This window comes from Anopheles cruzii, chromosome 3 (genome assembly GCF_943734635.1).
Source record: "Anopheles cruzii chromosome 3, idAnoCruzAS_RS32_06, whole genome shotgun sequence".
In the NCBI taxonomy this organism is placed as follows: Eukaryota; Metazoa; Arthropoda; class Insecta; order Diptera; family Culicidae; genus Anopheles; species Anopheles cruzii.
Window position 1 is genome coordinate 83,681,768 of NC_069145.1, and position 24,410 is coordinate 83,706,177.

The 24,410-nt window shown below is 51.6% G+C and overlaps 6 protein-coding genes across 6 annotated transcripts in view; all 6 read left to right on the forward strand.

Annotated features, from left to right (window-relative positions):
* LOC128271162 (uncharacterized) overlaps positions 1–5,821 on the forward strand; it is a 28,309-nt gene extending 22,488 nt beyond the window's left edge. Inside the window, exons 11-16 of the mRNA XM_053008602.1 lie at positions 1,640–1,754; positions 3,158–3,347; positions 3,412–3,796; positions 4,174–4,710; positions 4,778–5,034; positions 5,100–5,821. Coding sequence (XP_052864562.1) covers positions 1,640–1,754; positions 3,158–3,347; positions 3,412–3,796; positions 4,174–4,710; positions 4,778–5,034; positions 5,100–5,444 — 1,829 coding nt within the window. The 3' untranslated portion in view covers positions 5,445–5,821. The remainder of the gene's footprint in view (positions 1–1,639; positions 1,755–3,157; positions 3,348–3,411; positions 3,797–4,173; positions 4,711–4,777; positions 5,035–5,099) is intronic.
* A 990-nt stretch (positions 5,822–6,811) lies between these two features.
* LOC128275207 (ATP-binding cassette sub-family G member 4-like) lies at positions 6,812–8,914 on the forward strand. The gene is made up of 5 exons (XM_053013622.1): positions 6,812–7,043; positions 7,111–7,688; positions 7,755–8,008; positions 8,074–8,242; positions 8,313–8,914. Exons 1-5 carry the CDS (start codon positions 6,814–6,816, stop codon positions 8,912–8,914), a joined length of 1,833 nt encoding a protein of 610 aa, XP_052869582.1. The 5' UTR covers positions 6,812–6,813.
* A 582-nt stretch (positions 8,915–9,496) lies between these two features.
* On the forward strand, positions 9,497–11,396 carry LOC128275208 (ATP-binding cassette sub-family G member 4-like). The gene is made up of 3 exons (XM_053013623.1): positions 9,497–9,600; positions 9,662–10,735; positions 10,795–11,396. Exons 1-3 carry the CDS (start codon positions 9,501–9,503, stop codon positions 11,394–11,396), a joined length of 1,776 nt encoding a protein of 591 aa, XP_052869583.1. The 5' UTR covers positions 9,497–9,500.
* A 661-nt stretch (positions 11,397–12,057) lies between these two features.
* On the forward strand, positions 12,058–15,210 carry LOC128275205 (ATP-binding cassette sub-family G member 4-like). The gene is made up of 5 exons (XM_053013620.1): positions 12,058–12,220; positions 12,978–13,272; positions 13,345–14,372; positions 14,437–14,537; positions 14,600–15,210. The coding sequence occupies exons 2-5, from the start codon at positions 13,046–13,048 to the stop codon at positions 15,098–15,100; spliced, it is 1,857 nt and encodes a 618-aa protein (XP_052869580.1). The 5' UTR covers positions 12,058–12,220; positions 12,978–13,045; the 3' UTR covers positions 15,101–15,210.
* A 971-nt stretch (positions 15,211–16,181) lies between these two features.
* Positions 16,182–19,375, forward strand: LOC128275206 (ATP-binding cassette sub-family G member 1-like). Its single transcript, XM_053013621.1, has 6 exons — positions 16,182–16,267; positions 17,223–17,462; positions 17,526–18,100; positions 18,156–18,251; positions 18,311–18,616; positions 18,719–19,375. The coding sequence occupies exons 2-6, from the start codon at positions 17,227–17,229 to the stop codon at positions 19,324–19,326; spliced, it is 1,821 nt and encodes a 606-aa protein (XP_052869581.1). The 5' UTR covers positions 16,182–16,267; positions 17,223–17,226; the 3' UTR covers positions 19,327–19,375.
* A 1,437-nt stretch (positions 19,376–20,812) lies between these two features.
* Positions 20,813–23,077, forward strand: LOC128275209 (ATP-binding cassette sub-family G member 1-like). The gene is made up of 5 exons (XM_053013624.1): positions 20,813–21,183; positions 21,260–21,834; positions 21,905–22,000; positions 22,055–22,348; positions 22,415–23,077. Exons 1-5 carry the CDS (start codon positions 20,966–20,968, stop codon positions 23,014–23,016), a joined length of 1,785 nt encoding a protein of 594 aa, XP_052869584.1. The 5' UTR covers positions 20,813–20,965; the 3' UTR covers positions 23,017–23,077.
* Positions 23,078–24,410: the final 1,333 nt, after the last annotated feature.

The following is a 24,410-nucleotide window of genomic DNA, read 5'->3' on the forward strand; positions in this document are numbered from 1 at the left end:
GTGATTGAAATGTGGTTCAAGAGCATTCTTCTGCTCGGTGACAGTGATCTTCCACGAGGGCACTCGCCAGCCAGCCAGCCAGTGGACCACAGCAAGTGGTTCATTGATGCCGCCGGGAAGATCCCGGCTTCGATTAAGTCTAATGTACGCGAATACATTTGACTTGCGATGTCGACGAGAGCGCCCGTGGCGCACATTTGGGTCACGTTCCCATGCTCGATTTATGATAATCTTTGCTACGAGTAAATTAACATTGACCGCCTCGGGGGGAAGGACACACGCGACGCCCACAGGCGAAGGTGCATTTCCCGCTAGCTTTGGATGGTTCGATTGTGCTAATTGAGCTTAATTGGCGAGGATGCTCGCCGAGGATCGCGGAATTAACTGTGCGAATGTTCGCTGTGCAAATGACGATGGGTTATGATTCGGGCGTGCTGCTGGCGACCATAGAAATTAGCTCAAAAATGACAGAATGATTGCGAAACGAACAGGTCTCAAGAAGGTATCTAACGTTCGAATCCCTTCTGGGAGGTGAACCCGGCACACCGTCCCATTACCTGTTAGCTTCTATGTTTCGAGCCACAGAGACGATTACTCCGGCAGAACCGGTTTTAACGTACACGATGCCCCAGACCTCGGCACACCTTTCCACTGTGAGAGAACGCGATTGCGGTTTGCTTCGAAAGTCTGCTCGAGAGAGCGATCTGAAAAGACTGACCAGAACCGAGAGGTGACGATCGCCTTCACAGAAAGCAGCTGATCTGCGATGGAGTGCAACTCTCTTGGCTCTCCGGGGCACCTTGGTGGCGGAAGGTGGCCTAGTTAATGCCACACGCCTTTATTGGCCGCTTGCTGCGTGTTGGCAGACCGTGAACCGGTTCTTCTCCCGGCTGGTAAACCGTGAACCCCAACGAGTCGCGCATCCTTCGCGTAGCAGACGCGACGCGAAAATGCGTTTAATGGAGATACATTGTGTGGCCTTTGAAAGGACATGGCCGTCCGGAAGATTGACCATCAAACCTCGCGCTGCGAGAGAGTGCCATTTCTTCCTGGCTTAAGCAAGGACAATAGTCAATCCAATAACACGGGGGCGATGTTTATTTGAACCGGTGAACCAGTCATTTAATAAGTTTGTTGAATAAATAAACAAGAAATCGAGAGAAGATTCATCAACAGAACACAGATTTCATATTGCAGCCGTGAGAATGCTCATTAGAAAATACAAATACTACCTTCTACCAACACCAGGGTTGTTCTCGTCCGTGAAGTCTCGTGAAGCAGATCGCAAAGTGCAGGTTCACGTCTCGAGGTCAGCCAATAAATTTGCACAAACTTATCCGCCTTGTGTCTGCTTTGTTGTCTTGCTTTTTATTTTATTCGTTCGGCTTCCACTTCGACCTCCACCAAACAAGAATCCCCTGAAAGGCCCTCTGTGGTCCCCTATTGTTTGTATATAACTTAGTCACCGCACTCAGTCGGTGGCGCTAGTATTCAAGGTTAAACGCTGTCTGCAATGAGCAATACCTTGGACACCACCTGCCAACCTATCTGGCAACCTGGCCCATCGGGCTGTTTTCCAAAGTGTACGCCACATGAGAATCCCAAATCGCTGATCGTTTGCTTATCTTTATTTTCGCAGGTCGAGACATACTCAAAGATATCAGCGGAGAGTTCCGGGCCGGCGAACTCACAGCCATCATGGGGCCTTCTGGCGCGGGCAAAAGCACACTGCTGGATATTTTGGCGGGTTTCACGTAAGTGGCTTATCAACAAGCGAAGCCTATTCGAACACATTCCCTACTAGCTACTTCCTGGTCGCGGCAGTGTGTGGTAAAGCAATAAAAACCCACCGTAGCCATTGTAAAAGGTCAGCCAAAGGGTTGTACTTCCCAGAGCCATTATTAGTTTCATTCACCTGGACGAGAAGCGGCAATCAGAGGTTGAGAAATGATCGGTAGGTGATTAATACGTGGCCCTACCCTTAGAGCTACGATGCGCTATGACTTTGTAGCAGGGATCTTTTGCGGAGTGGCTCAATGCCGCACCCGCCTAGTAAGTCACTGGACAACAAATCCCCCTGGCTAAGCTACTGCATTGGCGGAACACAAAGGCAACTTCGCAACAAACAACCACTCGCAGGATTGACCGTTTAATCCGCGAAACAAGCCGCAGCTGAGCCATTAGCGGTGATGGATGAGCCAAAGTTGATTGACACTTGAGCGTCTAATCACCTGGCGGAACAGGCTCACGAGGCGCAATCTACGGAATGTGAAGCCTGGTGCTTCTTCTGCAACTAGCAACCGTCTTGTTTGCTTTTCCTAGAATCTTGTGACATGACTTAATTGTCGCTAAGCATACGTAACAAAGCACACCTCCCGCTTTCTGCTGCACGAGAAATTGAAGCAAACGGCCGCAGAGACCAGAGACTCCGCGTTTCTTATGAGTCAGCAACGGGGTGATCGTGCCTTGCACTTTGGACCGTCGTGTGGACGACAGAGAAACATACAGAGCTACAACAAACCCCCTCGCCAGCCACAGATACCCCTAGCAGCAAAGTCTCTATCCGCTCATTTTCTTTGTGTGCTGCTTCCAGCGCTGCTCTGCGTCGGTGCACGCGCACTCGAGGCCACAACGCGGCGGTACATCTGCACCGGCCGCCGGTGGCTTCTGGGTACAAGTGAGTGCCCTGTTGCACGATTGGCCCCTCCGCCGCGCATCGTGCACCCTGCAGCGGTACACGATCATCAGCTGTCCATTTCGAAGTACGGTCGAGTTTCGTATATCAGGTTTAAAAAAACCCACTAGAAATGAGTTCCCTTTTCTCGCGACGCCCGCCGTGGTGTGCGTGTGCGTTCCAGAGATTGGGTTTTCCTTCTTTTTTTGGGCCACACGAATGAATTCCAATGTTGTTCCTGGATGATTCGAATGAATGAAAGCAAATCTCTGAACTGCTCGCCAGCAACGCGAATGAAATGACTTCCCGTGGATCAAACACCCGCACCTCGGATAGGGTTAGTTGCTACGTTGTGCTGTGTTATCGGGAAGGGTTCTTATCAGGAAATAGTTTCTCCACCAGAAGAGGAATCCGACCTTGGTGGGTCTATCTGCGCTGTTTATGGTACCAATGCTTATTGATCCGCTTTTTTTCGCACCACAGGGAAGATGGATTCACAGGCGAGATACTCGTCAACAAGCAGGCCCGAGATCTGAAGCGCTTCCGTCGGATGTCCGCGTACATCATGCAGGATCACGATCTGCAGCCACATCTGACCGTCCTGGAGGCGATGCACTTCTCCGCCAATCTCAAGATCGGAGCCGAACTCAGTCCGGTGAGCAAGAAAATTCGGGTAAGCATTACGACCGGTGCCTTAGTTTACAACAAATTATCCTCACCTTCCTGTTCTCCAACAGATGAATGAAATACTCCGCGCCATAGGGCTGTACGAGTCGAAGAAGACCCGCACGGGAAAGCTTTCCGGGGGCCAGAAAAAGCGACTCGCGATCGCACTCGAGATCGTCAACAATCCACCGGTGATGTTCTTTGACGAGCCCACGAGCGGCCTCGACTCTTCCACTTCGACACAGTGCGTGGCACTGCTCAAACAGTTGGCTCGAGAGGGTCGTACGATCATCTGCACCATCCATCAACCGTCGGCCCTGGTGTTTAACATGTTCGACCATCTGTACGCAGTGGCGGAAGGCGAATGCATTTACACCGGTGGCACCGGCAACATCGTTTCCTTCCTGAAGGAGCTGGACATTGTTTGCCCGGAACATTACAATCCGTCTGATTACCGTAAGTGAGCGCCGAATGACCCCAAAGAATGCATCCAAACTGAGGCCCCCAAAAATGTTAAGCACGCTGGGTGTCTGATTCAGCAAAACTTTGACCCCCTACGCTCGTCGCGAAGCTAAAGGCTATAAAAATATTACACGCCTTATCAGCAACATTACTTGCACAATCTGCACACATACCCCCCCCACCCCCTCCTCCTACAAATTGGCCACAATTTCGGAACGATTTGTTCTGTTCGTTGCTCGAAGGACGAGCAGAGCTTTGCTAGCTTTCCGGAAAGCTGCTTTTGCTGACACATAGATGGCGCTCACGACATACCGTTTGCGTGGACCGGCAGTTTAAATAAACGTATTCTTTCTACTTTTCGGTTGCGGCAGTGCTGGAAATTGCCACCAACGATTATGGACGCCTGAACGATAATCTAGTCGAGAAGATGATGAACGGCCAGAGCAACTTCTATCGCAACCCGGAGCAGCCTTTCTCAGCGTCGTTGTTGCCGATCAAGGAGTCGCCCGGTACTGCCCGGGACGGGCCGATGGTGCTGCTGGAGGTGCCAATGTTTCCCGAGCGGGACACGGCCCCTCAGCCAGTTTCGCCCGTGCTAGACAAGCCAAAGAAAATCGCCAAGAAGCTATCGCTCAACCCGGAGAAATGGTGTGGCCGAGACGAGGTGTACACGACCAGTTTCTGTCGGCAGTTTTCGTTGCTACTGTTCCGCACGTTTCTGATACTGAGCCGCGATCGGTCGCTGATGACGATGCGCTTCCTGATACACTGCCTCATCGCTCCACTGATCGGTATGCTGTACTTTGGGATCGGCAATCAGGCGTCGCATATCTTCAACAACTACAACTACGTGTTCTTCTCCATCATGTTTCTTATGTTTACCGCATTTAGCTCAATGACCATGGCGTGTAAGTAACCTCGAGCGATTCGTCCCTGGTGCTGGCAATCATGTTCTAACCTATTTTTTTCCGGCAGTTCCACTCGAGCTTCCGATCATCACGAGGGAACACTTCAATCGGTGGTACTCGTTGAGAGCGTACTACATCGCCATGACAGTGGCGGACATTCCGATACAGCTGCTCTGTACCCTAACCTACATAGTCATAACTTATTTTATGACCGGTCAACCGCCGGAAGCCTTCCGGATCGGATTGTTCACGTTGATCTGTCTGATGGTGGCGTGGGTTGCCCAAGGGCTCGGTCTGCTCGTCGCCTCACTGTTCGACGTGAAGGTAGGCCGATAAATTTATAGTGCCATGATATCCCCATACCAATGTCAATGTTTGTTTCTCCCCAGAACGGTGCGATCTTTGGGCCGTTCTTCATCTGCCCGTTCCTGATATTCTCCGGCTTCTTCATCCACCTGACCGACGCCCATCCGGTGATGCAATGGCTGTTCCACATCTCGTTTCTCAAGTATGCGCTTGAGGGCGCCTCGCTGGCAATCTTCGGTTACGATCGGCCCCGGATGGATTGCGACGAAACGTACTGTCACTTCGTGTTGCCAAAGAAGTTCCTCAAGGAAGTCGACATGTTGCAGGCGGACTTTGTGCAGGCTGTGATAGCGCTGAGTGTGATCTTTTTCGTCTTCCGCGTAGCGGCATTCTACGTGATGCGTTACCGTATGAAGAACAAAATTTAGCCACCGTCCGCAGTAGCGAGGGTTAGCTAGCCGCACATTCCAGCGCGTTCCCCGTACGGCGCACGGATTGTCGAAGGGTTGAAATTACAAATTTTGCGTAGAATGTGTAGTACCGTTGGTTTGTGACCAACCAGGTGGCACTGGCGTACCCCAGGGCCAGGTTATAGCATTTAAGAAGCGTCCCCTTTTCCGATTTAGGCTTTCGAAAGTTAAGAACGTTTCGGCATTTCAACGCCGCTACCAAAAACCCCATCTCAAGGGTCGGAAGCAGGGTCGCACTCTGCAGCATACGGTTTTATAAGCGACCTATCCGTTATCTGCTTTGTGATATACTTTTGTAAATATGGAAAGCGAGAAAAATAAAGTTCTGTTTTGTGTAAATTTAAAATGGTGCATTTTGTTGAGCGAAAGAAACAATCGATTCGAACATCGTTTCCTTTAATGCGATTCTACTCTTCATTTGCATCACGATCAAATTATATATGATTAAGGGTTTGGTGGAAACCTCCAAACAACAACTCCGCCGCTGGAGGAGCTCTGGTTAACCCCACCACTCTACCCGAGTGTGCACGTGCTGTTTTTCACACCGCGCTCGACGAGAGAGGGGCTGCTCCGGCAATTGACATGAAATTATAGTACATCGTAAAAGGATATCTCGTCTGCTATCGAACATGTAGCTCAAACACATGATGCCGGGCAGTAGATTGATGCTCTCTCGCCATCGCGTTGCGCGATTGTTATGTCAATCGGACCAAGAGCCGGCGAGCGAACTCACGGGCGTGAGTTGTCGGGCCTTTGAATCACTAGACTCGCAACCGAAGTTCACGAGCGGAGTGAGAAAAACGCAGTCCGCGATCGTGGTACCGACGATCAACGATCGCCATTTCGCGCGCAGTCGCTGCGGTGAGTTGAACGAGCGTAGAGACTTGTGGCGTGATCGTCGTTGCCAGGTACTTAGATGATCGTCTGGAGACCATAACATTTGCAAGAAATACAGAGCTATACGTGAATAGCTTAGAGTCAACCTTTCAGAGAAACTGGCCTATGGTGATGACGAGTCTCTTTTGACGCTCTTGTGTTAAGTCATAAAACCGCCATCACCACAACTCTGTGGGAGATTGAATATTAAAAACAACTGTTTACCGGTGATCCGGCGTCTGGAGGAGAGCCTTTGCATCGTTCCATCATCATCATCTATTAATTGCAGTTTGTACTTCAAGCGTTCAAAACCAGTTTTGGTCGAAGTGCTAAACAAAACCTCCCGAGAATCGCACATTGCAGTGACCTCTGATCTCGGGGCAAAGCTACGCGCGTTCCTAGAAGCGCACAGTGAAGGTGGTCGTGAGTCGTGCACGGGCCACACCAGCCAATGGCCGAGGAGAGCGTGGACTCCGTGGCGCTCAACATAGACGATCCCATATTGGGCCAGCGGTTAACATTGAGCTTCCGTAACATTTGTTATCGCCGCAAGGATGGCAAACGGTGCAAGGACATTCTCAAGAACGTGTCCGGGACGTTCCAACCTGGCCGCTTGGTGGCGGTTCTGGGGCCATCCGGGGCAGGCAAGTCGTCGCTGTTGGGCATCATCTCCGGAATGAAGTGAGCAAAGCGAACCAATCAGCTAATGGTCCCAAATTTTGACACACCTTCTTGGGGATACTTTCAGACAATCCGGAGTAATCGGAACGCTCGAAGTGAACGGCACCATCCTCGACCGGAGAAAGTACCGGCAGCAGTGTGTCTACATTCCGCAAGATTTCGACCTTATCGAGCATCTGACCGTGCTGGAAACGATGAGCTTTGCGGCCGACCTGAAAATGCCCTCGCATGGCCGGTCGGAGATGGTGCGCAAGAAGAAGGTAAACGATATCCTTCGTGTCCTGGGACTGGACTCGAGCATGCAGACGCTGGTAAAAAGTTTGTCCGGCGGCGAGAAGAAGCGCCTATCGATCGGCATCGAAATGGTATGCAATCCCCCGATCATCCTGCTCGACGAGCCGACGAGCGGATTGGACAGTGTTTCGGCGATGCAGCTACTGCGCTACGTGAAGACACTGTCCGATGAGGGCCGTACCGTGGCATGCGTAATCCATCAGCCGTCATCGAGCCTGTTCGGTCTGTTCGACGATCTGTATCTGCTGTCCGGTGGAAATTGTATCTACCACGGGCCGGTCGATGCAATGGTCAGCACCTTCAGGGAGACAGGCTTCCACTGTCCGAGGTACTACAACCGAGCAGACTTTGGTGAGCAATACTGACCAATGTAACTGAATGGAAGCGGGTCTGTAACGTTTCTTCGCCACTGTGCAGCTCTTGAGGTGGCTTCCAAATCTTCCAAAGAGTTGGACTATCTGGCGCTGAGATACAGTAAACAAGCAGCTGCGGCCCGGAAGACATCCCGGCAGGACATCATCGCTGATCAGGATTGCTTGGATTTGGTGGTGCAGAACGAGGACGCTGTCGTAGCCCGACCCGTCACGACGGGGTTGCGCTACCAAATTCCGCAGTGGAAGCAGTTTTTCATTCTTCTGCGACGATCGTTGCGAGTCACTTCGCGTGATTTTGTATGTTTTTGGAAACAACGACTTGTTGCCCGCCATTTTAACGTAGGTTTGCACTTCTTCAACAGTTTTTCGCCCAACTACGCGTGATCGCACACGCGCTGGTGGGTTTTCTGCTGGGTGTCGTCTTTTACCAGTGCGGAGAGGATGCGTCCCAAGTGATGACGAACGGCGCCAGTTTGTTCTTCTTTCAAATGTTCATCTTCTTCGGCAACGCCATGCCATGTGTTATCACCTGTAGGTTGGTCCGGGCTTTTTTGTGGTGGCTAAGAACTGACGGAACCTTTTCTCCTTCCCCCCAACACAGTTCCACTCGAGGCGAAAGTATTCATCCGCGAGCGACTCAACAATTGGTACTCACTCGAAGCGTACTACCTTTCCAAGATATTCGCCGACCTGCCGCTGCAGATCATCTGTCCGACGCTGTTCCTGGCGATCGCCTACAGCATGACGGGCCAACCGCTCGAGTGGGAACGCTTCGCGATGACTTGGCTCGTGGTCTTGCTGCTGGGGATGTGCGCCCAAACGATCGGGTTGCTGTCGGGAGCGGCCTTCGACGTACAGATGGCGACCTTCTTCGTACCCTGCTTCACCATTCCATCGCTCCTGTTTTCGGGCTTCTTTGTGAAGTCCTTTGAAATGCCCGAGTTCCTGCAGCCGGTTGTGTACACTTCCTTCTTCCGGTACAGCTTCCAGGGCTCGTTGCAGGCGATCTACGGCAACAACCGGACCAACTTTCCCTGCTCGGAGATCGTGTGCTACTTCAATAGGCCGAGCAAGTTTCTCAAATTCATGGACACTCCGGAGACCGGGTACTGGGATAACGTGGCCGTGCTCGGCGGGTTCATAGTGCTATTCCAAATCGTTCTCTACATTGTACTGCGGCACCGCTTGAAGGTGTACCAGTGAGTCCACTCGTTGGAACTTCACAACACAGAAAATGAATAAACTACCGCTCGGGAAACCCAAACAGAAATGGGGGGCCTTCGCCCCGTTCCGCGATCGATGTCTCCGTTGCATAAATCCATCGTGAGCATGAGGGCGGCCGATAATGGCGCCGTAATTAAGCTCCGCCAGCCGCAAGGCGGCACTACAGTTCTGCGAAAAAAGCAGTAACCGGCCTTTCAGCACGCATTCTTGCACACGATAGCTGGCCGTACATTCACCAGCTAATGATCACTAGTGTTAGAGCTAGGTGCATTCGCACTCGGCAATGACGTAACGACGGCGCTTCAGGGCAGCCGATTCGGTGGTGGGGACAACAGGGACAGAAGGGCTAAATTCAATCGAGAGAAGTTTGAAAAAGCTCACGGCGCGCTGAAACAGTGCTTTGCACACAGCAGTCCGGCGTTCTGTAGTCGGTGGGAAGCGATCGTTGTGAGTGCCGATCAATGAGCCTTGTGTGATGTGAGAGAGGTGAGTAATTTCTCGAGCCAAGGTCCGGTAGCTGGTTTAGTAGCAAAAGCGGTTTAGTAGCATCGATGCAGTCACTACGATGGGCAGCGAGGAGATCGAACTAACGCCGGTGGCCACACCGCTACTCAACTTTGTTCCGTCGACATTGCGCTTCCGAAACGTCGTCTACCGAGCGAATGGTAGGTTCAACCGAAAACACACCACCACAACCCAACTCCTAACGCGATTCCGCGCTTTCAGACAAGGACATCCTATCGAACATTTCCGGTCGCTTCCAGCACGGCCGGATGGTGGCCTTAATGGGACCGTCTGGAGCCGGCAAGTCGTCGCTTCTTAACGTTCTGTCCGGGGCCCAGATGTTCGGCACGCTCGGCACAGTGACCATCAACGGTGAGCCGGTGGAGGAGAACGATCCGCGCAGTGTGTACGTGGAACAGGAGTGTCCGCTGTTGCGGTTCCTGACCGTGCAGGAGACGATGCAGTTCGCGGTCAATATGAAGATGCCTAGGCGATCGGCCCTTTCGGTCAAGGTGGCGAAAATCAACGAGATCCTGCAGATGGTGGGTCTCCACGGTTCGCGGACAACTCTGGTGAGGGATCTGTCCGGTGGCGAGCAGCGCCGGCTAGCCGTGGCGGTGGAGTTGATCATGAACCCACCGATCATGCTGCTGGACGAACCGACCAGCGGTCTGGACAGTGTTTCGTCCACGCAAGTCATATCCCACCTGAAGTCGCTCGCTATGAGCGGGCGAACGATCGTCTGTACGATCCATCAACCGGCCTCGAGCCTGTTCCAGTTGTTCGACGACGTTTACTTGCTGCGCCAGGGCCGGTGTCTGTACGCGGGTCCCGTCGACAACATGCTCGAACGGTTCGCTCGCGTCGGCCTCACGTGCCCGGACTACTACAATCCGGCCGATTTCGCCCTCGAAGCGATCAGTGCCGATCACGGCGAAGCCCACCAAACGCTCGGCCGGATGGTGGACGATGAGATGCGAGAAATTAACGCAGCGGCCCCTTCGAGCCCCACGACTCTCGCCGCCCAGCGATCGCCGGCCAACGGGCACGCGGCCCGCTATCAGACCGGCTTTTGCTACCAGCTCTACACGCTCATCAAACGCTCCGTGCTCGCGTCGCTCCGGGATGAGTTTTTCCTCAAAATGCGCCTCGGACTCCACCTGGCGCTGGGGCTAGTTTTTGGGGTGGTGCACTACGACGTCGGCGCAGATGCCATGAAAGTGTTTGCCAATATCGGGTGCTTCTTCCAGCTGTTCGCATTCGTGTACTTCTCGAACGCGGTGGCGGTGGTGAACTGTAAGTCGCGGCTCAGAGGGCGGGCTCGGTTTTTCTCACGATGCACTAATTTATTCCAGATGCCGACGAGGTGCACGTTGCCGTCAAAGAGATCTCCAACAACTGGTACTCGCGCGAGGCGTACTATCTCGCCAAGTTGCTGCACGATCTGCCGCTGCAACTGTTTTACCCGGCCGTGCTGCTTCTGATCGTGTACTACCTCACCGGGCAACCGTTCGAGTGGTCCCGGATCGGGATGTTGCTCGGTGTGTTTGCGGTCGGCGGTGTGATTGGCCAGAGTCTCGGCCTGATCGGTGGCATCTGTTTCGATGCGAAGATGCAAAACTTCTTCGTCGCAAACGCGTGCATCATTCCGCTCCTGTTTTCCGGGTTCTTCGTCAACGCTAAAGAGCTGATCGCCATTCTGAAACCCCTCAGCACGGTGTCGTTCTTTCGCTACCAGTTCCACGGTGCACTGCAGGCCCTGTACGGCTACGATCGGGGAAACATGCGCTGCTCGGCGGTCTACTGCCACTTCAAGAAACCGGCCACAATACTGGAACACTTTGGCATCGATCCGTACGGATACGGCGAAAGCATCGTGAAAGCGCTCCTAATTCTGCTCGTGATGCAGCTGATCATCTACGTTGGGTTCGTGGTCAAACTGAGACGAATAAAGTGAAAAGTGGCACACGGCGCACAACCATTCGCCAACGGCGCATTTGAATTCCCAAACGTTGCGGCTAGAAACCACTAGATGGCGCTCGACGGATTAGCGCGGTTTTTTTTTGGTTTTGTTTTGGTCGCCTTTTTACCGCTCTTTTTTTCTCTCGTGTTGTTTCTCTTCTCGAGAGCTTTCTCTTTGCGTTGCTATGGAAACGGTGAAGTGGATTTCGAAAGGAGTAGAGCATGATCGCAACCAGCTTAAGCGGTCAACGATCGATCGCTGGGCCAAAGTGAATGGGCCTGCAATTTAATAAAGTCACCACTTCACTTCTTTTTAGATAAATCCTTTCCAAGGCGGCTCTCTCGCTTTCTCTCACACACACGAAGCTGTTGCATTTTGTTTGTAAACGAATAATTTAATGGATTGACTTACTACTACGCACAACGTTGCTTCTTCGACTTATCTCTGCTGCCTTCCATTCATTTCTCTCTCTCTCTTTTCGTCTTGCTATTTAATTTGGGGTCTCTCTCTCTGTTCCACTCTCCCGCGCTGGGAATGTTTGCGATACGGTTATGTGCTTAACCGGAGCAATCGCTCCACGACCGATCATGCCCAGGTTTTATTCGAAGGCGAGCCCGGACACTTGTGGACGCGGACTCGGAGCGTAATCGAAGCTCTCTTATCAGCCGCCGCCGGCCGCTGATTGCTGCGCTGTGCTGCCCGTGTGTGCCAACCAGATGTTCCAGACACAAGTGGTTCCAAGCAGGCAAGCGGGTTATTAAATTCCTACAATCGACCCGTTGTTCGTTCGACACAGTTCCAGTGGATAGCGAAACGAGGTAAGACGCGAGCTTGGGCGACGATTTAATGCGACAAAGCGACGTGAGCTGCGTGCCAGATGCTAAGTAGTGGCCACCGAGGCGATCGCCGCGATCCGTTACGCAGTGCTCCACGGCGCAGGCATCGTTAAGTGCAATTAATTTGTTGTCGTCTTGTAACAGTAGATGTGACCCGCGAGGGTGAACTGTAATGTGAGAGGCATTCGCGATGGGCGCGCCATAACTGCGATGTTGCCTTGCATTGATTGAATTTGATATCGTTCTGTGATTCACCGTCAGCATCGTTCAGGGACGCCACAAGTGTAAGGCAACCTTGTCTTCCTATGCTGGCGCCGCAGAAACCGCGCATGGAAATCAGAAAGTCCGGGTTCAAAAGAATCCTTGGGCTGGCCTTATCAGCAGGCGCGCCGTGATTGCTGTAACCAACGTATGGAGTTTATTTTTGTACCTAAAAACTGTAACCTCTCAGATTGTGAATGGCAGTGAAATTGTTCAGCACTGAAGTGAGTGATTGGTGAGCGTTTTGGGTAATACGTGAAAAATCAACAATAAGCAAATTCCGTATTGAATGTTATTGTTGGCAACGGACGCGATAAGAGATAGTAATGCACTCCAAATCCAATGGCCATTTGTGTGACCTGGGTGATGTTGCAGTTCTTTCCGGAAAAGTACCACGGCTGCTTGGCAATAGAGAAATATAGAGTTAATTTAATCTTGAAATTTATCCCTTCTAAACATCTTCCTTTGTAACTTTCAGCCTTGGCAATGCTATAGTTTTAAATTCGAGCCGCTATCCAGTTTGTTGCTACTATCAACCGACACAGAATGGGAACCGATACGGCGATACCGATCGAGTCGGGCAAACCGGTTCCATCCGCCGCAACGACGCTATCGTTCGAAGACATTTCGTACCAAGTGCGTCCCAAGGATGGCAGCACCAAGCACCTGCTAAATGGGATATCGGGAACATTCCGCTCCGGCCGGTTGGCGGGCATTCTTGGACCTTCCGGTGCAGGAAAGTCTTCGCTGCTCAATATACTAAGTGGTTTCAAGTAAGCGTTGGAACAGTGTTGAATGCTTCGTTTATCTGTTACTAATCCGATTTTGAAACCTTTGTTTTGTAGAACAAATAATGTCACCGGCAGCATACTGATCGACGGAATGCCAATCGAGCGCCGAAAGTACCGCCGGGAAGTTTCGTACACACCGCAGGAGGTTTCCCTTTTGGGCAACATCACCGTGACGGAGAGTCTTGAGTTTGCTGCCGACCTGAAGCTACCTTCCGACGTGCTAAAGTCCCGGAAGCCCATTTTGGTGGCGGATGTGTTAAAGTTACTCGGTCTCTCGAAGTGTGCCCACAATTCGGTGTCAACGATATCGGGGGGCGAAAAGAAGCGCCTCTCGATAGGGCTCGAGTTGATTTCAAACCCGCGGGTGATGTTTTTTGATGAACCCACCAGTGGGCTGGACATTATAGCCGCAATGCAGGTTGTAGCGCACCTGAAGGATCTCGCCACCAGTGGGCGGTGTGTGGTGTGCGTAATTCATCAGCCCAGTTCGAGCATTTTGCAAATGTTCGACGATCTACTGGTGCTCTCTGAGGGTCACAGCATCTACCAGGGGCCACTCGATGGGCTGGTGGATGGTTTTAAGGCTTGCGGGTTCGAGTGTCCCAACTACTACAATCGTGCCGACTTTGCGCTGGAAATAGCGAGCCTCAAACACGAAGGCAATCTGCTGGAGCTGAGGGAACGGGCAAAAGGCCATATACAATCAGCAGAACCGGTCGTTACGGCGGTCCCCAACGATGCGTCCCATTGTGACGAAAAGGAGTCAATGTTAGTAGAAGTCGTGGATCGACATTCTAAGGATGTTGGGGCACCGGAACCAGAATCACCTCACAGTCGACAGTATCAGACGTCTGAGTGGAAGCAGTTTGTAACGTTAACACGCCGAACGATGCTGTGCACGTTGCGCGATCTACAGCTCACCAGGATGCGTTTGTTGGCGCACCTGTCGGTTGGTATCCTGATCGCAGTCGTGTTCTACGACGTAGGTAACGATGGCTCAAAGGTATTGAGTAACGCATCGTGCCTGTTTTTCTTCCTCATTTTCGTCTTCTTTGCCAACTCAATGCCCCTCGTCATGACATGTAAGCATGCAGCACTAAGGACATCCAAACTTGGTACATTTTACATTGACAATCCCTCTTGCAGTTCCACTAGAAACGGCTGTTTTCGTGCGCGAAAGAATGAACAACTGGTACTCACTTAAGGCTTACTATTTCTCCAAACTGGTGGCCGACTTTCCGTTCCTGGTAAGTTACGATTGACCGTGTTTTGCCGTTGACGTCTTCTAACTTGGTTTTTGCGTTTGCAGATGCTGGGCCCATCGATGTTCTTTGCCAGTGCATACTACCTGACTGCTCAACCATTGGAGATGGATCGCGTCCTGATGCTGTGGAGCATATGCATCTTCACCAGCTGGATCGCCCAGCTGACCGGGCTGTTGGCTGGCAGTGCCCTGCCGCTGGAGCTGAGTGTTTTCTGTGTACCGTGCTCCGTCATTCCGATGCTCATCTTTTGTGGGTTCTTCGTACGATTCCGGGAGATGTTTGGATTCCTCAAACCGTTCACATACGTCGCCTATTTCCGATACAGCTTCGAAGGTTCGATGCAAGCGATCTACGGGTTCGATCGCGAAAATCTGCCCTGCTCGGGAGAGTTTTGCTATTTTAGCAAAGTAACCAAGTTCCTCGAGAGTTTCGACATGCTGGAGAACACGTTCGTGATGGATGTTTGTGGGCTGCTCTGCTGGATCTTGTTGCTACACGTGGCCCTTTATGTGAGCCTGGCGTGGAGGCTGAAGCGAACGCGATGACGGGCAGTCGGCAATATCAAGTGCATCCAAGAGTTGCGTATTAATGAGTTGGCATTTAACGAGCGCTTTTTTAGTGCCAACGCAGTTGTTTTATACTTTGTGAAGATTTTTGAGAACCGTTTTATAATAAAAAGAAAAAGAAATAATAAAGACTCTTGGAGATTTTCATCTTTGGCGAAGCGAACAACTTTAGGTTGAAGTGCTATTTGTTTGAAATAGTACTTCAAATAGACATCCAACGTCCCACCTCTATTTTCGGCAGCCTCAAGCGCTTATGCCATTCACAGCCCCTTCGCCGATAGCTGTTTCTCTATTGACATGTTTATTCGCACGCATGCAAGTATTTTTTGTGCTCACACAACGATCGACGCTGCATAAGAACAAAAACAATACGATGTTTTTCCCCAATGTTTTTTACACTTGGTGCCGTTCTATGGTCTGATCTTCTCGACCCGAAACGGAGTTAGGCATTCCTTTCGTAATTCTTCTGCTCACGCGGCGGCGGTGACATCCTCCGAACGCTGCTAAAAGAGAACAAAACATTGGCCGGGCCTTTTTTCTTCTTCTGGGACAATAAAAGATGGTTGTCTTTGGGCAAACAATCCCAAAAAAACACGAAAAGAAAGGCTAAAGGCGGTCCCTGAATGACTCACGGCTAACGCCGCGATCTACCGACCACGTGTAACCGCGCATGCGTCTGTCGATCGCGCAACGAACGAGTTCTTTAATTCTCCAGCTCTTGGACCCACGGACCGCACAAAACCGGTGAAAAGAAAACGACTAAAACAAACTCCGGCCCAGCGGATCGCAGGCGGAGCTCCAGTTTTTTTTATTTAATCTCTCGCGGTTCTAACGCTGCTCGCTTCGCGCGTCTATTGTCTCGGGCAGTGTGACACTCCGCGTTCCGAGTGGGTGCGGCGTAGGAATCGGGAGAGTGAGAGAGAGAGAGAGCGAGAGAGATTTAAAAGTCGCCCGCGTTGCGTGCTGGATACGGCGGGATAGCCCCAAAAGCGGCTCCCGCCGTCCAGGTTCGAAACATGATGATTATGCTCGGTCAGCCGTCAGTTTCTCGGATCGGATCGCGGTGAGTGGTCGTCGTGGGGTTCGATCGTACGATCGGCCAGCTAGTTTCTAGACCGCTGGCGGACAGTCGACGGAGTTCTACATGTGAGTTAGTTAGTTCTGAATGCCAAACAGCCACGAGCTGTTGGAATGAGAATTAAACAGCTCATTTGCATAGGGAGAGGACAACATCGCTCACACGCGTGTTCTTATGGGAATTGACCAAATCGGTACCCACCAGTGAAGAGATCAGGTTTTTTCGGATACCGACGCTGTGTTTGTGTGCGTGTGTCTGTGCGTGCGTGAATCGTGGTCTGCGATCGCACGTTGACCCGAACGACCGCGGCTGCCTTCGCCTGGCTGGGGCAAGCAAATTGATCTTCGTTAACCACGGCTCCGCGCGGCACCCCCTCGCATGGGGCCAATTTACTAGCGCCCCAGCAACAGACGGCCGGCTCTTTGGGGCCGGAAGTAGCGGGCCTAATCGAGCCAGCTAAAATCCGATCGAAAAAGGAACGCCTGAACGCAGGAACGCGTGCGCTGCATAGGAATCGCAATGCGCGGGTCAATGTTTTTGGGAGAATGTAACACGACACCAGATGGTCCGACCTGGCGGTATCAGGGTGCTTCCAGGCGTAATGTGTGTTCCCCCCGTATGACGTCATACCGGTGAAATAACTCGTGCATCCCACCTGGAAAGATCAAGGAAAAAGAAATGAGTGTAAAAGAGAGAGAGAGTGGTAGAGAGCAAACGGAAGAGAGAAAAGGAAAGCGAATTTGACATTTAAAGAGATGGAGAGCGTGGGATTCGTGAGCAAGGTTTTTGAGAGAGAGCGAGAGATTAAAGAGAGCCGAGATCGCCGACTTCTCGCGATCAGGTGAATTTTAGGCGTGCTGATCAGTGACGTCATCGCGCCAGACAGTCGTTGACAAGTGTTGGTGCCGTGTCAGTTTGTGTAGAATGTTTACAAACATTGCCGGCGGCGGGCGGCATGTTTATGGCGAGCAATGTAACGAGTTTGTAACATTTCTGTGTTTATTTTGGTTCCCTCCGATGCAGCGTCATGAGTTCCGACGATACGGTGCAAGTGGTGATACCGCTTGTGAAGAGCATAACCAACCTGACCTTCCGGAACATCTCCTGCAGCGTTACGCAACCTCCGGCCCTAGGGGCAGCAGACGGAAGGAAACAGGTTCTTCGAAACATTTCCGGAACCCTTAAGTCGGGAAGATTGACCGCGATCATAGGCCCACCCGGGGCGGGTAAATCGACCCTTCTGAACATACTCAGTGGTCTTAGGTAAGGCAATCACGGCCGATCGTTGATTGGTGGCCATTAAATATTTCCCTTTTCACTTCGCAGAACACAGGCGGTGAGTGGTAAAATACTCATCAACAACGAGATAGTCGATTGCCATAAGTACCGCCAACTGGTGGCCTGCGTCGCGCCGGATGTTCCGCTGCTAGCAAATCTCACGGTGCGTGAGACCCTGCATTATGCGGCCGATTTGAAGTTATCGAAGAATGTGTCCTACATCCACAAAACGAAGATCGTGAACGATATCGTGGCGCTGTTGGGGTTGGACAGTTGCTCGCACAGTCTGAAGCGAGTACTGTCCAGAGGCGAGAGGAAACGGCTTTCGATTGGACTGGAGCTCGTGTCGAATCCGAAGATCATGTTCTTCAATGCACCGACCCACGGGCTGGACGCTAGGGTTGGATTCCAGGTGACCGCCTGCATGAAAGATCTCGCTCGGCAAGGTCGGTGCGTGGCCAGCGTTATCCACCAACCGAGCTCGGAGATGCTCGAGCTGTTTGACGATGTGTACGTTATGGTCGATGGCCGCTGCATGTACCAGGGATCGCTGAACGAACTGATACCTACGCTGGAAGAAGTAGGCTTCACCTGTCCGCCATACTTCAATCGGGCCGATTTCGGTAGGTCGGCGCAATCTAATTGGTGCCGGAGATTACTGATTACTTTCGGTTGCAGTGCTCAAGATTGCTTCCCAACGTGATGCCGATACGGATAGTGTGGAGAAATTGATTGCCCGGGCGGATACGGCCATCAATGGATACCTGGAGCACGGTAATGCATTCACCATCGGAAACATAATGCCCAATAATGATTTAACCATCTGTTTTTAGATACACCGAACGGCGAGGAAGGATCGAGTGTTTTGGCGGTGAGTAGGAGAACCACTTGTATCAAGTATCCCATCTCCTGGTGGCGTCAGTTTGTGGTGTTGACGCGCCGCACAACGCTGGGCACGGTGCGGGATGCCACCCTCACTAGCTTTCGCTTCCTAAGTCATCTATTGGCGGGGCTCGCGATCGGGAGCATCTATTACGACGTGGCTGACCATGGTGCTAGCGCGCTCTCGAACGTGTCCTGCCTCATGCTGCTTCTCGCGTTCATCGTGTTTACGAACGCCATGACGTTGGTTCGGACATGTAAGCAAAGCTCTCCAAATTAGCATGTTAATGGTGAATCTGATACTCACAACCGCTTCCTATCATCGATCATACGCGATCGCCTACGCGGTTATTTTGCAGTCCCACTGGAGCTGGCCGTGTTCAGGCGCGAGCACCAGAGCTGCTACTACCCGGTGTCGGCGTACTACTGCGCAAAGATCATCGCCGACTTTCCACTAATGCTCGTGGGGGTCACGTGTTTGCAGCTGATCGTGTACTATCTCACGGGTCAACCGAACGAAACCGATCGCGTGGTAATGTTCTGGGGTATCTGCGCACTGTTCGGTTGGCTCTCGCAGGCGTACGGTATGCTCGCAGGAAGTATGTTAGCCGTCGGCGACAGCGGTTCATACCTAGTGCCTGTGTCCATCGTCCCAGCTGCACTGTTTTCGGGGTACTTCGTGCGCTACGGTGAACTGTTGACCGTCTATAGGCCACTGACGCACGCTAGCTACTTCCGGTACGGCTTCGAAGGCCTTGTGCAGGCCGCTTACGGTATGAACCGCACCGAGCTAAGGTGCAGCGATACGGCCACATGCATCCACCGCGAACCTGGTGCGGTGATAGAAATGCTACAGTTCGAAAACGACCGCTACTTGTATGATGTGATCGGACTGGCTGTCTGGATAGTTGCTCTACACGTTTTGCTCTACATACGGCTTCGAGTGTGCCTACGGCGGAACCGGTAGACGAGCCATTACTCCAACGCAATAAACTAACATCCCATTAGCAGCGTGACTGAGAGTGGTCAAAATTCTTAGTTTTATTACGAAAACAAAATAAAGAACGAAGTGTACTTTTAATGCACATTAGACTGCTGCCCACTGTATAGCCTAGAATTAAGCAAAACACAACCTCAAAGCGGAAAAAATACAAGAACAGAACCCAGTCCCAAGTGCGCTCGGTGTCGTTTGGTCGTTTTATTTGCTCCGCTCCGATTCCAGGTTGGATCATAAACGCAAACATTTATCATCCGGAGCTCATCAAGTTATGTGTTCTTTTTTTCGCACACTCATTCCCGTAGAACTTTGTTTATGCTTTCTATTAACACCGGCCAGTACCGTCCAGGATTCACAGAAATGGCGGGTCAATTTTTTCCGCATCACGTCTCCCGCGACCAGTTTTAAGTGGCGACCCACAGCGTATCGCTTTTATCCGCGGGCACTATTTAACGTCCGAGAATGGATAGCCGGTAGGAGTGGCGCATCCATGATGCATTCGTATCATACGCGGCCACCGCGTGTTAGGTGTACTCGTCGGCAGTGTGTTTTCTGAGACAGGTAAGTGAACATCGTGCTGCTGAAACGGAACAGTGTGGCTACAATAAGTAAGTAACTACGGGATATGTCCCGTATTATTATGAACTTACAACATTTGCATTGAAGTTGACGCACGAACCACGGGAAAAGTTTAGCTCGCAGTCACGTCGCGGTTGCGACTTTAACTCGTGTACTACTCACAGTTAAGGTTTAAGGCATTCCTCCAACTACTCTCTACGTTAGAGTAACTTTGTGTGAAGCGTTTTGCTTGAGTTCCGTCTGTGGAATGTGGCTGGAATGGAATTGCTGATCAATTCTCGCGGTTGGTGGTCCATTCTCATAGTTATTGCTGCTCTACGGTGTCTCGGGACTTAGTTTCCTGCTGTAATGCCTGAAGGGTTTCAATCAACAGTAGCGAGAGCCGAGAAATGCGTGAATCACAATTATCGGCGACCAGCGCGCCAAGTCGGTTAGCCGATCGCTGAGCTGCAGTCACAGAAAACGCCATAAGACATGCGCGTAAGTCAGTGTCTAGTGTGTAATAGTGGTCCCTAGTGTGCGGACCGGTTTTATCGGAGACGACGCACGGAACATGGATGTAACTTGTTCCCTACCAGTGTAGAAAGACGCCTGGAAAGCCGGTGTAGCGGGCAAGTATGTAAAGTATTTACCGCGCATGACGTCAAGCTTACGGAGGGGCGTAGTCATAAGTAATGCGTTGATTAAAGTGGAATATTACGGAAAATTTACAATAAAGCCAAAAGATTGATGTGTGGTGCCCGTGAGCAAAGATTAACAGTGGCTAGGCCTCTCTCACGGTGCGACCGATTCGATCAGTACGAGATCAGGTGCCGTTTCAACTAGTCAGTCTAGTCTAAACCGCTGTATTCAAGCAATGTGAAACTGTTTTTCGATGAAGTGTGGTTTCGTGAACGAATTCTAATCTTTCCCCGTGAACTGTACGTGACCTCGTATTTGCGCGGGGCCCAATTACACTCCGCGTCTAGCGTATGCTAGCGCTGTGCGTGCGAACTAATTGTATGTTTGCATTGTACTGTGTGCCTAGATAATGGAAGATAACCACGCGGTCGAGATATCGATTCCCCTGATGCACAATGGGGCGAATTTGGTCTTCCAAAACATCACCTATCTGATCCAGCAGCGAAAGGAGGAGAAACAGCTGCTGAAGAACATCTCGGGAATATTCAGAGCCGGGCGTCTTACGGCCATTCTCGGTCCATCCGGTGCCGGCAAATCGACACTGCTGAATGTGCTCAGTGGGTTCAAGTAAGTGGTGCGCTCGGGTAGCCGCTTCATGGAACGCCGATTTTGAGTCGCTTTCTTTTGTACCCCCCAAAAATAGAACACAGGGCGTGAGTGGTAACATAGTGATCAACAACGAAGTTATCGATCGGCAACGCTACCGGCAGCTGGTGGCCTACACGGCTCAGGATGTGGCCCTGCTGCCCAACATAACGCTGCGCGAGAGCTTACGCTATGCGGCGGATTTGAAGCTATCGAAGACCATTACGCAGCAGCAGAAGGGCAAGATCGTGGCCGATGTGATTGCGGTGCTGGGGCTGGAGAAATGTGCCCTCACGCAGGCGCAGCTGCTTTCCGGGGGCGAGAAGAAGCGCCTTTCGATCGGGCTAGAGCTCGTCTCCAATCCACAGATCATGTTCTTCGACGAACCTACAAGTGGACTAGACAGTGTGGCGTCTTTGCAGGTGATCTCTTACCTGCAGGACTTGGCCCGCCAGGGACGGTGCGTGGTCAGTGTCATCCATCAACCGAGTTCGGAGCTACTCGAGCTGTTCGACGATATCTACGTAGTTGTTGATGGCCGCTGCATGTACCAGGGATCGTTAGACGATCTAATACCGACATGTGCGGAGGCCGGCTTCCAGTGTCCTCCCTACTACAACCGGGCGGATTTTGGTATGTGGAAACCGGGCGGCCCCTGAGCATTGGAGCGATTTGTAGTGATTCGAAATGGTCCACTTTTCAGTGCTAAAAATCGCGTCCAAGTCCAACCACTGCAATGCGGACTTTGAAAAGCTAATGACAAAATCGGAAAAATCCGTTAACGCAACGATGAGCATCGGTAAGTGGTTAGGGTGAGACAGCCAGGCAGATCGTTTAATTTGCATTCCCACAGGAGTGCAGGAGTTCGGTTCCACGGAGTTTCTGGCCGATGGACGTGGCCCGCAGTATCCGATCGGGTGGTGGAAGCAGTTTAGCATCCTGACGCGACGCACCTCGCTGGGTACGATACGCAACCCGGCGCTGATGGGACTTCGATTGTTCGGCCACATACTGTTCGGACTCACGATCGGGTTCGTGTTTCTGAACATTGGCGACGATGCGTCGAAGGTGCTGTCGAACATTTCGCTGCTGATTGCCTTCCTGATGTTTATCATCTTTGCCAATGCAATGACCGTGATCCTGACGTGTGAGTTATGCCGGAAGAAGTTATCGCCCCGACTGCGGTTACTAAATCATGCATTATGTTCCACAGTTCCACTGGAGATGGCCGTGTTCGTGCGGGAGCACAAGAGCAATTACTATCCCGTTTCGGCGTACTACTTCTCGAAGCTTGTGGCCGACTTCCCGTGGATGATAACGGGTGTGACGGCGTTCCAGCTAATCATGTACTACCTGAGTGGGCAGCTCAACGAAACCGATCGTATCGTGATGTTCTGGGGCATCTGCGTGTTGTTTGGCTGGTTGTCGCAGGTGTACGGCCTAATCGCGGGTTGTCTGTTCTCGATCGACGTGAGCCCGTTCATTGTGCCTGCCTCGATCATACCAGCGTTGCTGTTCTCTGGGTTTTTCATTCGCTACAACGAGCTGATGGATTGCTTCAAACCGCTTACGCTGATCAGCTACTTTCGCTACGGGTTCGAGGGGCTGGTGCAAGCTACGTACGGCCACAACCGGACGGAGCTGGGCTGTGAAGAGATCTTCTGTTACTACCGGAAGACGAGCAAAATACTGGAAGCACTGCACATGGAACCGGACCGATACTGGACCGATGTGGTTGGGCTGTCCGTCTGGATTGTCTTCCTGCACATTGTCTTGTACTTCAGCCTAAGGTTGAGACTACGGATGAACCGTTGAACGGGATGCGAAAGCTAGCGTTACTCGAATATAAATCCCATCGAAGAGTGTTCCGGCAAGCGAGATGGCTGTTAATGTACCGATGCGGAATCGTCCAAATGGAGTTAATTGCTGTTGCCTCGGTGCATCGTTACATCACGCCCAAGCAACGGGCGAGTGGACAGGAACGAAGTAGATCAATCTAATCTGTGAGAAATACCACAACTACACCTGTTACTAGAACCACGTTGCGTGTCGCAATATTCTATTGAATAATCATATCCCCTACCGTGTCCTATGGACGGCTAACTAAGCTAACAGACAGCTGGTAAAGGGTGGTACATTAAAATCGAAATAAACGTTATACATACACCGTCGTGTCGATACAGAGCGCCGGGTTTCACAATTGTACGCTGCTTCTGCCTCCAGCCAGATTAGTCCATCGGTTCCAAAATATTTCGACCCAAATGTCCCGAACACGATAACGAACGTTAGCAAAACGGTGGCGATTGATGGCGGCTTGCCGCCAGCGTTCAAGCGCCCGAATGCTTATGATGCCTCTCGAGAGTTGGCGCGGTTGGTGGCAAAAACATTTCTACACCCAGCAATTGCAGCATAGACTCAGCTTGACCTCTAGTGGATGGCTATTGCGGTCTGTCTGAGGTGTGCTTCAACATTGGCCAATCGGCGGCCGAAAGGGCAAAAGGGGATCCCACCGTCCAACGGCGGGTTAATTATGGAACTCTCGCTTCCAACATGGTTTGCCAACGGTTTCTATGGCAGGGTTGACAGCACAGCACAGCCCCTGCTATCGATTCTTAACGCAATCTGGAGCGCTTCCAGCGTGGCCTTATGCTGCAACATTAGAATAGCAGATGGCACGAAAGAAAAGAAGCAAAACACGGCCAATCTCTGCACAAATCTTTCGAATCATTCGCGCGCTGAAATCCGGTTTCGATGAGTAATGGTTGATCGTGCACGCGGCCCGGCCGAGGCGCTGAGCGTTTGAAGGTTGCGGGAAGATTAAGGCACGGTCAGTGACTGCAGCGCAGCCAACTGCGCACTGCGCAGAGCCTAGAGGTGGAAGTGGTTCCGTTTTGCATGCGAATTGATCTGTCATTCCCCGGCCAATTACTGTTCCAGATAGGCAGGAAAACGTGAGCATCTCCTCAATTATCGCCGGCTTGGTGCAGGTGAATGGGTAAAGATCCGGCCATCTGCCGTTCCCTCGGGACGAATAAATCATCAGGCACGAAGCAGGTGCCTTCCAAGGGCCAACCTTCTCACGTGTGCGCAGCTCGGGCCGAACACCATTGGGTTTAAATTAAATCAATTGGATGAGCCAGGCGCGATCGATCGTAATCGCTGGCGAGAGATCTCGAAAATCATCGCCACCGCAGCTTTATGCGCAGTAA

What these genes read in the sequence shown, in the direction of transcription:
- LOC128275205 (XM_053013620.1), top strand. Translation starts at nt 13,046, where the DNA reads ATGGGAACCGATACGGCGATACCGATCGAGTCGGGCAAACCGGTTCCA. An exon ending in AATATACTAAGTGGTTTCAA is followed by an intron (nt 13,273 to 13,344) that starts GTAAGCGTTGGA and finishes TTTGTTTTGTAG; the next exon opens with AACAAATAATGTCACCGGCA. An exon ending in AATGCCCCTCGTCATGACAT is followed by an intron (nt 14,373 to 14,436) that starts GTAAGCATGCAG and finishes TCCCTCTTGCAG; the next exon opens with TTCCACTAGAAACGGCTGTT.
- LOC128275208 (XM_053013623.1), top strand. Translation starts at nt 9,501, where the DNA reads ATGGGCAGCGAGGAGATCGAACTAACGCCGGTGGCCACACCGCTACTC. An exon ending in CGTCGTCTACCGAGCGAATG is followed by an intron (nt 9,601 to 9,661) that starts GTAGGTTCAACC and finishes CCGCGCTTTCAG; the next exon opens with ACAAGGACATCCTATCGAAC. An exon ending in CGCGGTGGCGGTGGTGAACT is followed by an intron (nt 10,736 to 10,794) that starts GTAAGTCGCGGC and finishes AATTTATTCCAG; the next exon opens with ATGCCGACGAGGTGCACGTT.
- LOC128275209 (XM_053013624.1), top strand. Translation starts at nt 20,966, where the DNA reads ATGGAAGATAACCACGCGGTCGAGATATCGATTCCCCTGATGCACAAT. An exon ending in AATGTGCTCAGTGGGTTCAA is followed by an intron (nt 21,184 to 21,259) that starts GTAAGTGGTGCG and finishes CCCCAAAAATAG; the next exon opens with AACACAGGGCGTGAGTGGTA. An exon ending in AATGACCGTGATCCTGACGT is followed by an intron (nt 22,349 to 22,414) that starts GTGAGTTATGCC and finishes TATGTTCCACAG; the next exon opens with TTCCACTGGAGATGGCCGTG.
- LOC128275207 (XM_053013622.1), top strand. Translation starts at nt 6,814, where the DNA reads ATGGCCGAGGAGAGCGTGGACTCCGTGGCGCTCAACATAGACGATCCC. An exon ending in CTACAACCGAGCAGACTTTG is followed by an intron (nt 7,689 to 7,754) that starts GTGAGCAATACT and finishes GCCACTGTGCAG; the next exon opens with CTCTTGAGGTGGCTTCCAAA. An exon ending in GAGTCACTTCGCGTGATTTT is followed by an intron (nt 8,009 to 8,073) that starts GTATGTTTTTGG and finishes CTTCTTCAACAG; the next exon opens with TTTTTCGCCCAACTACGCGT.
- LOC128275206 (XM_053013621.1), top strand. Translation starts at nt 17,227, where the DNA reads ATGAGTTCCGACGATACGGTGCAAGTGGTGATACCGCTTGTGAAGAGC. An exon ending in CTTCAATCGGGCCGATTTCG is followed by an intron (nt 18,101 to 18,155) that starts GTAGGTCGGCGC and finishes TTTCGGTTGCAG; the next exon opens with TGCTCAAGATTGCTTCCCAA. An exon ending in CATGACGTTGGTTCGGACAT is followed by an intron (nt 18,617 to 18,718) that starts GTAAGCAAAGCT and finishes GTTATTTTGCAG; the next exon opens with TCCCACTGGAGCTGGCCGTG.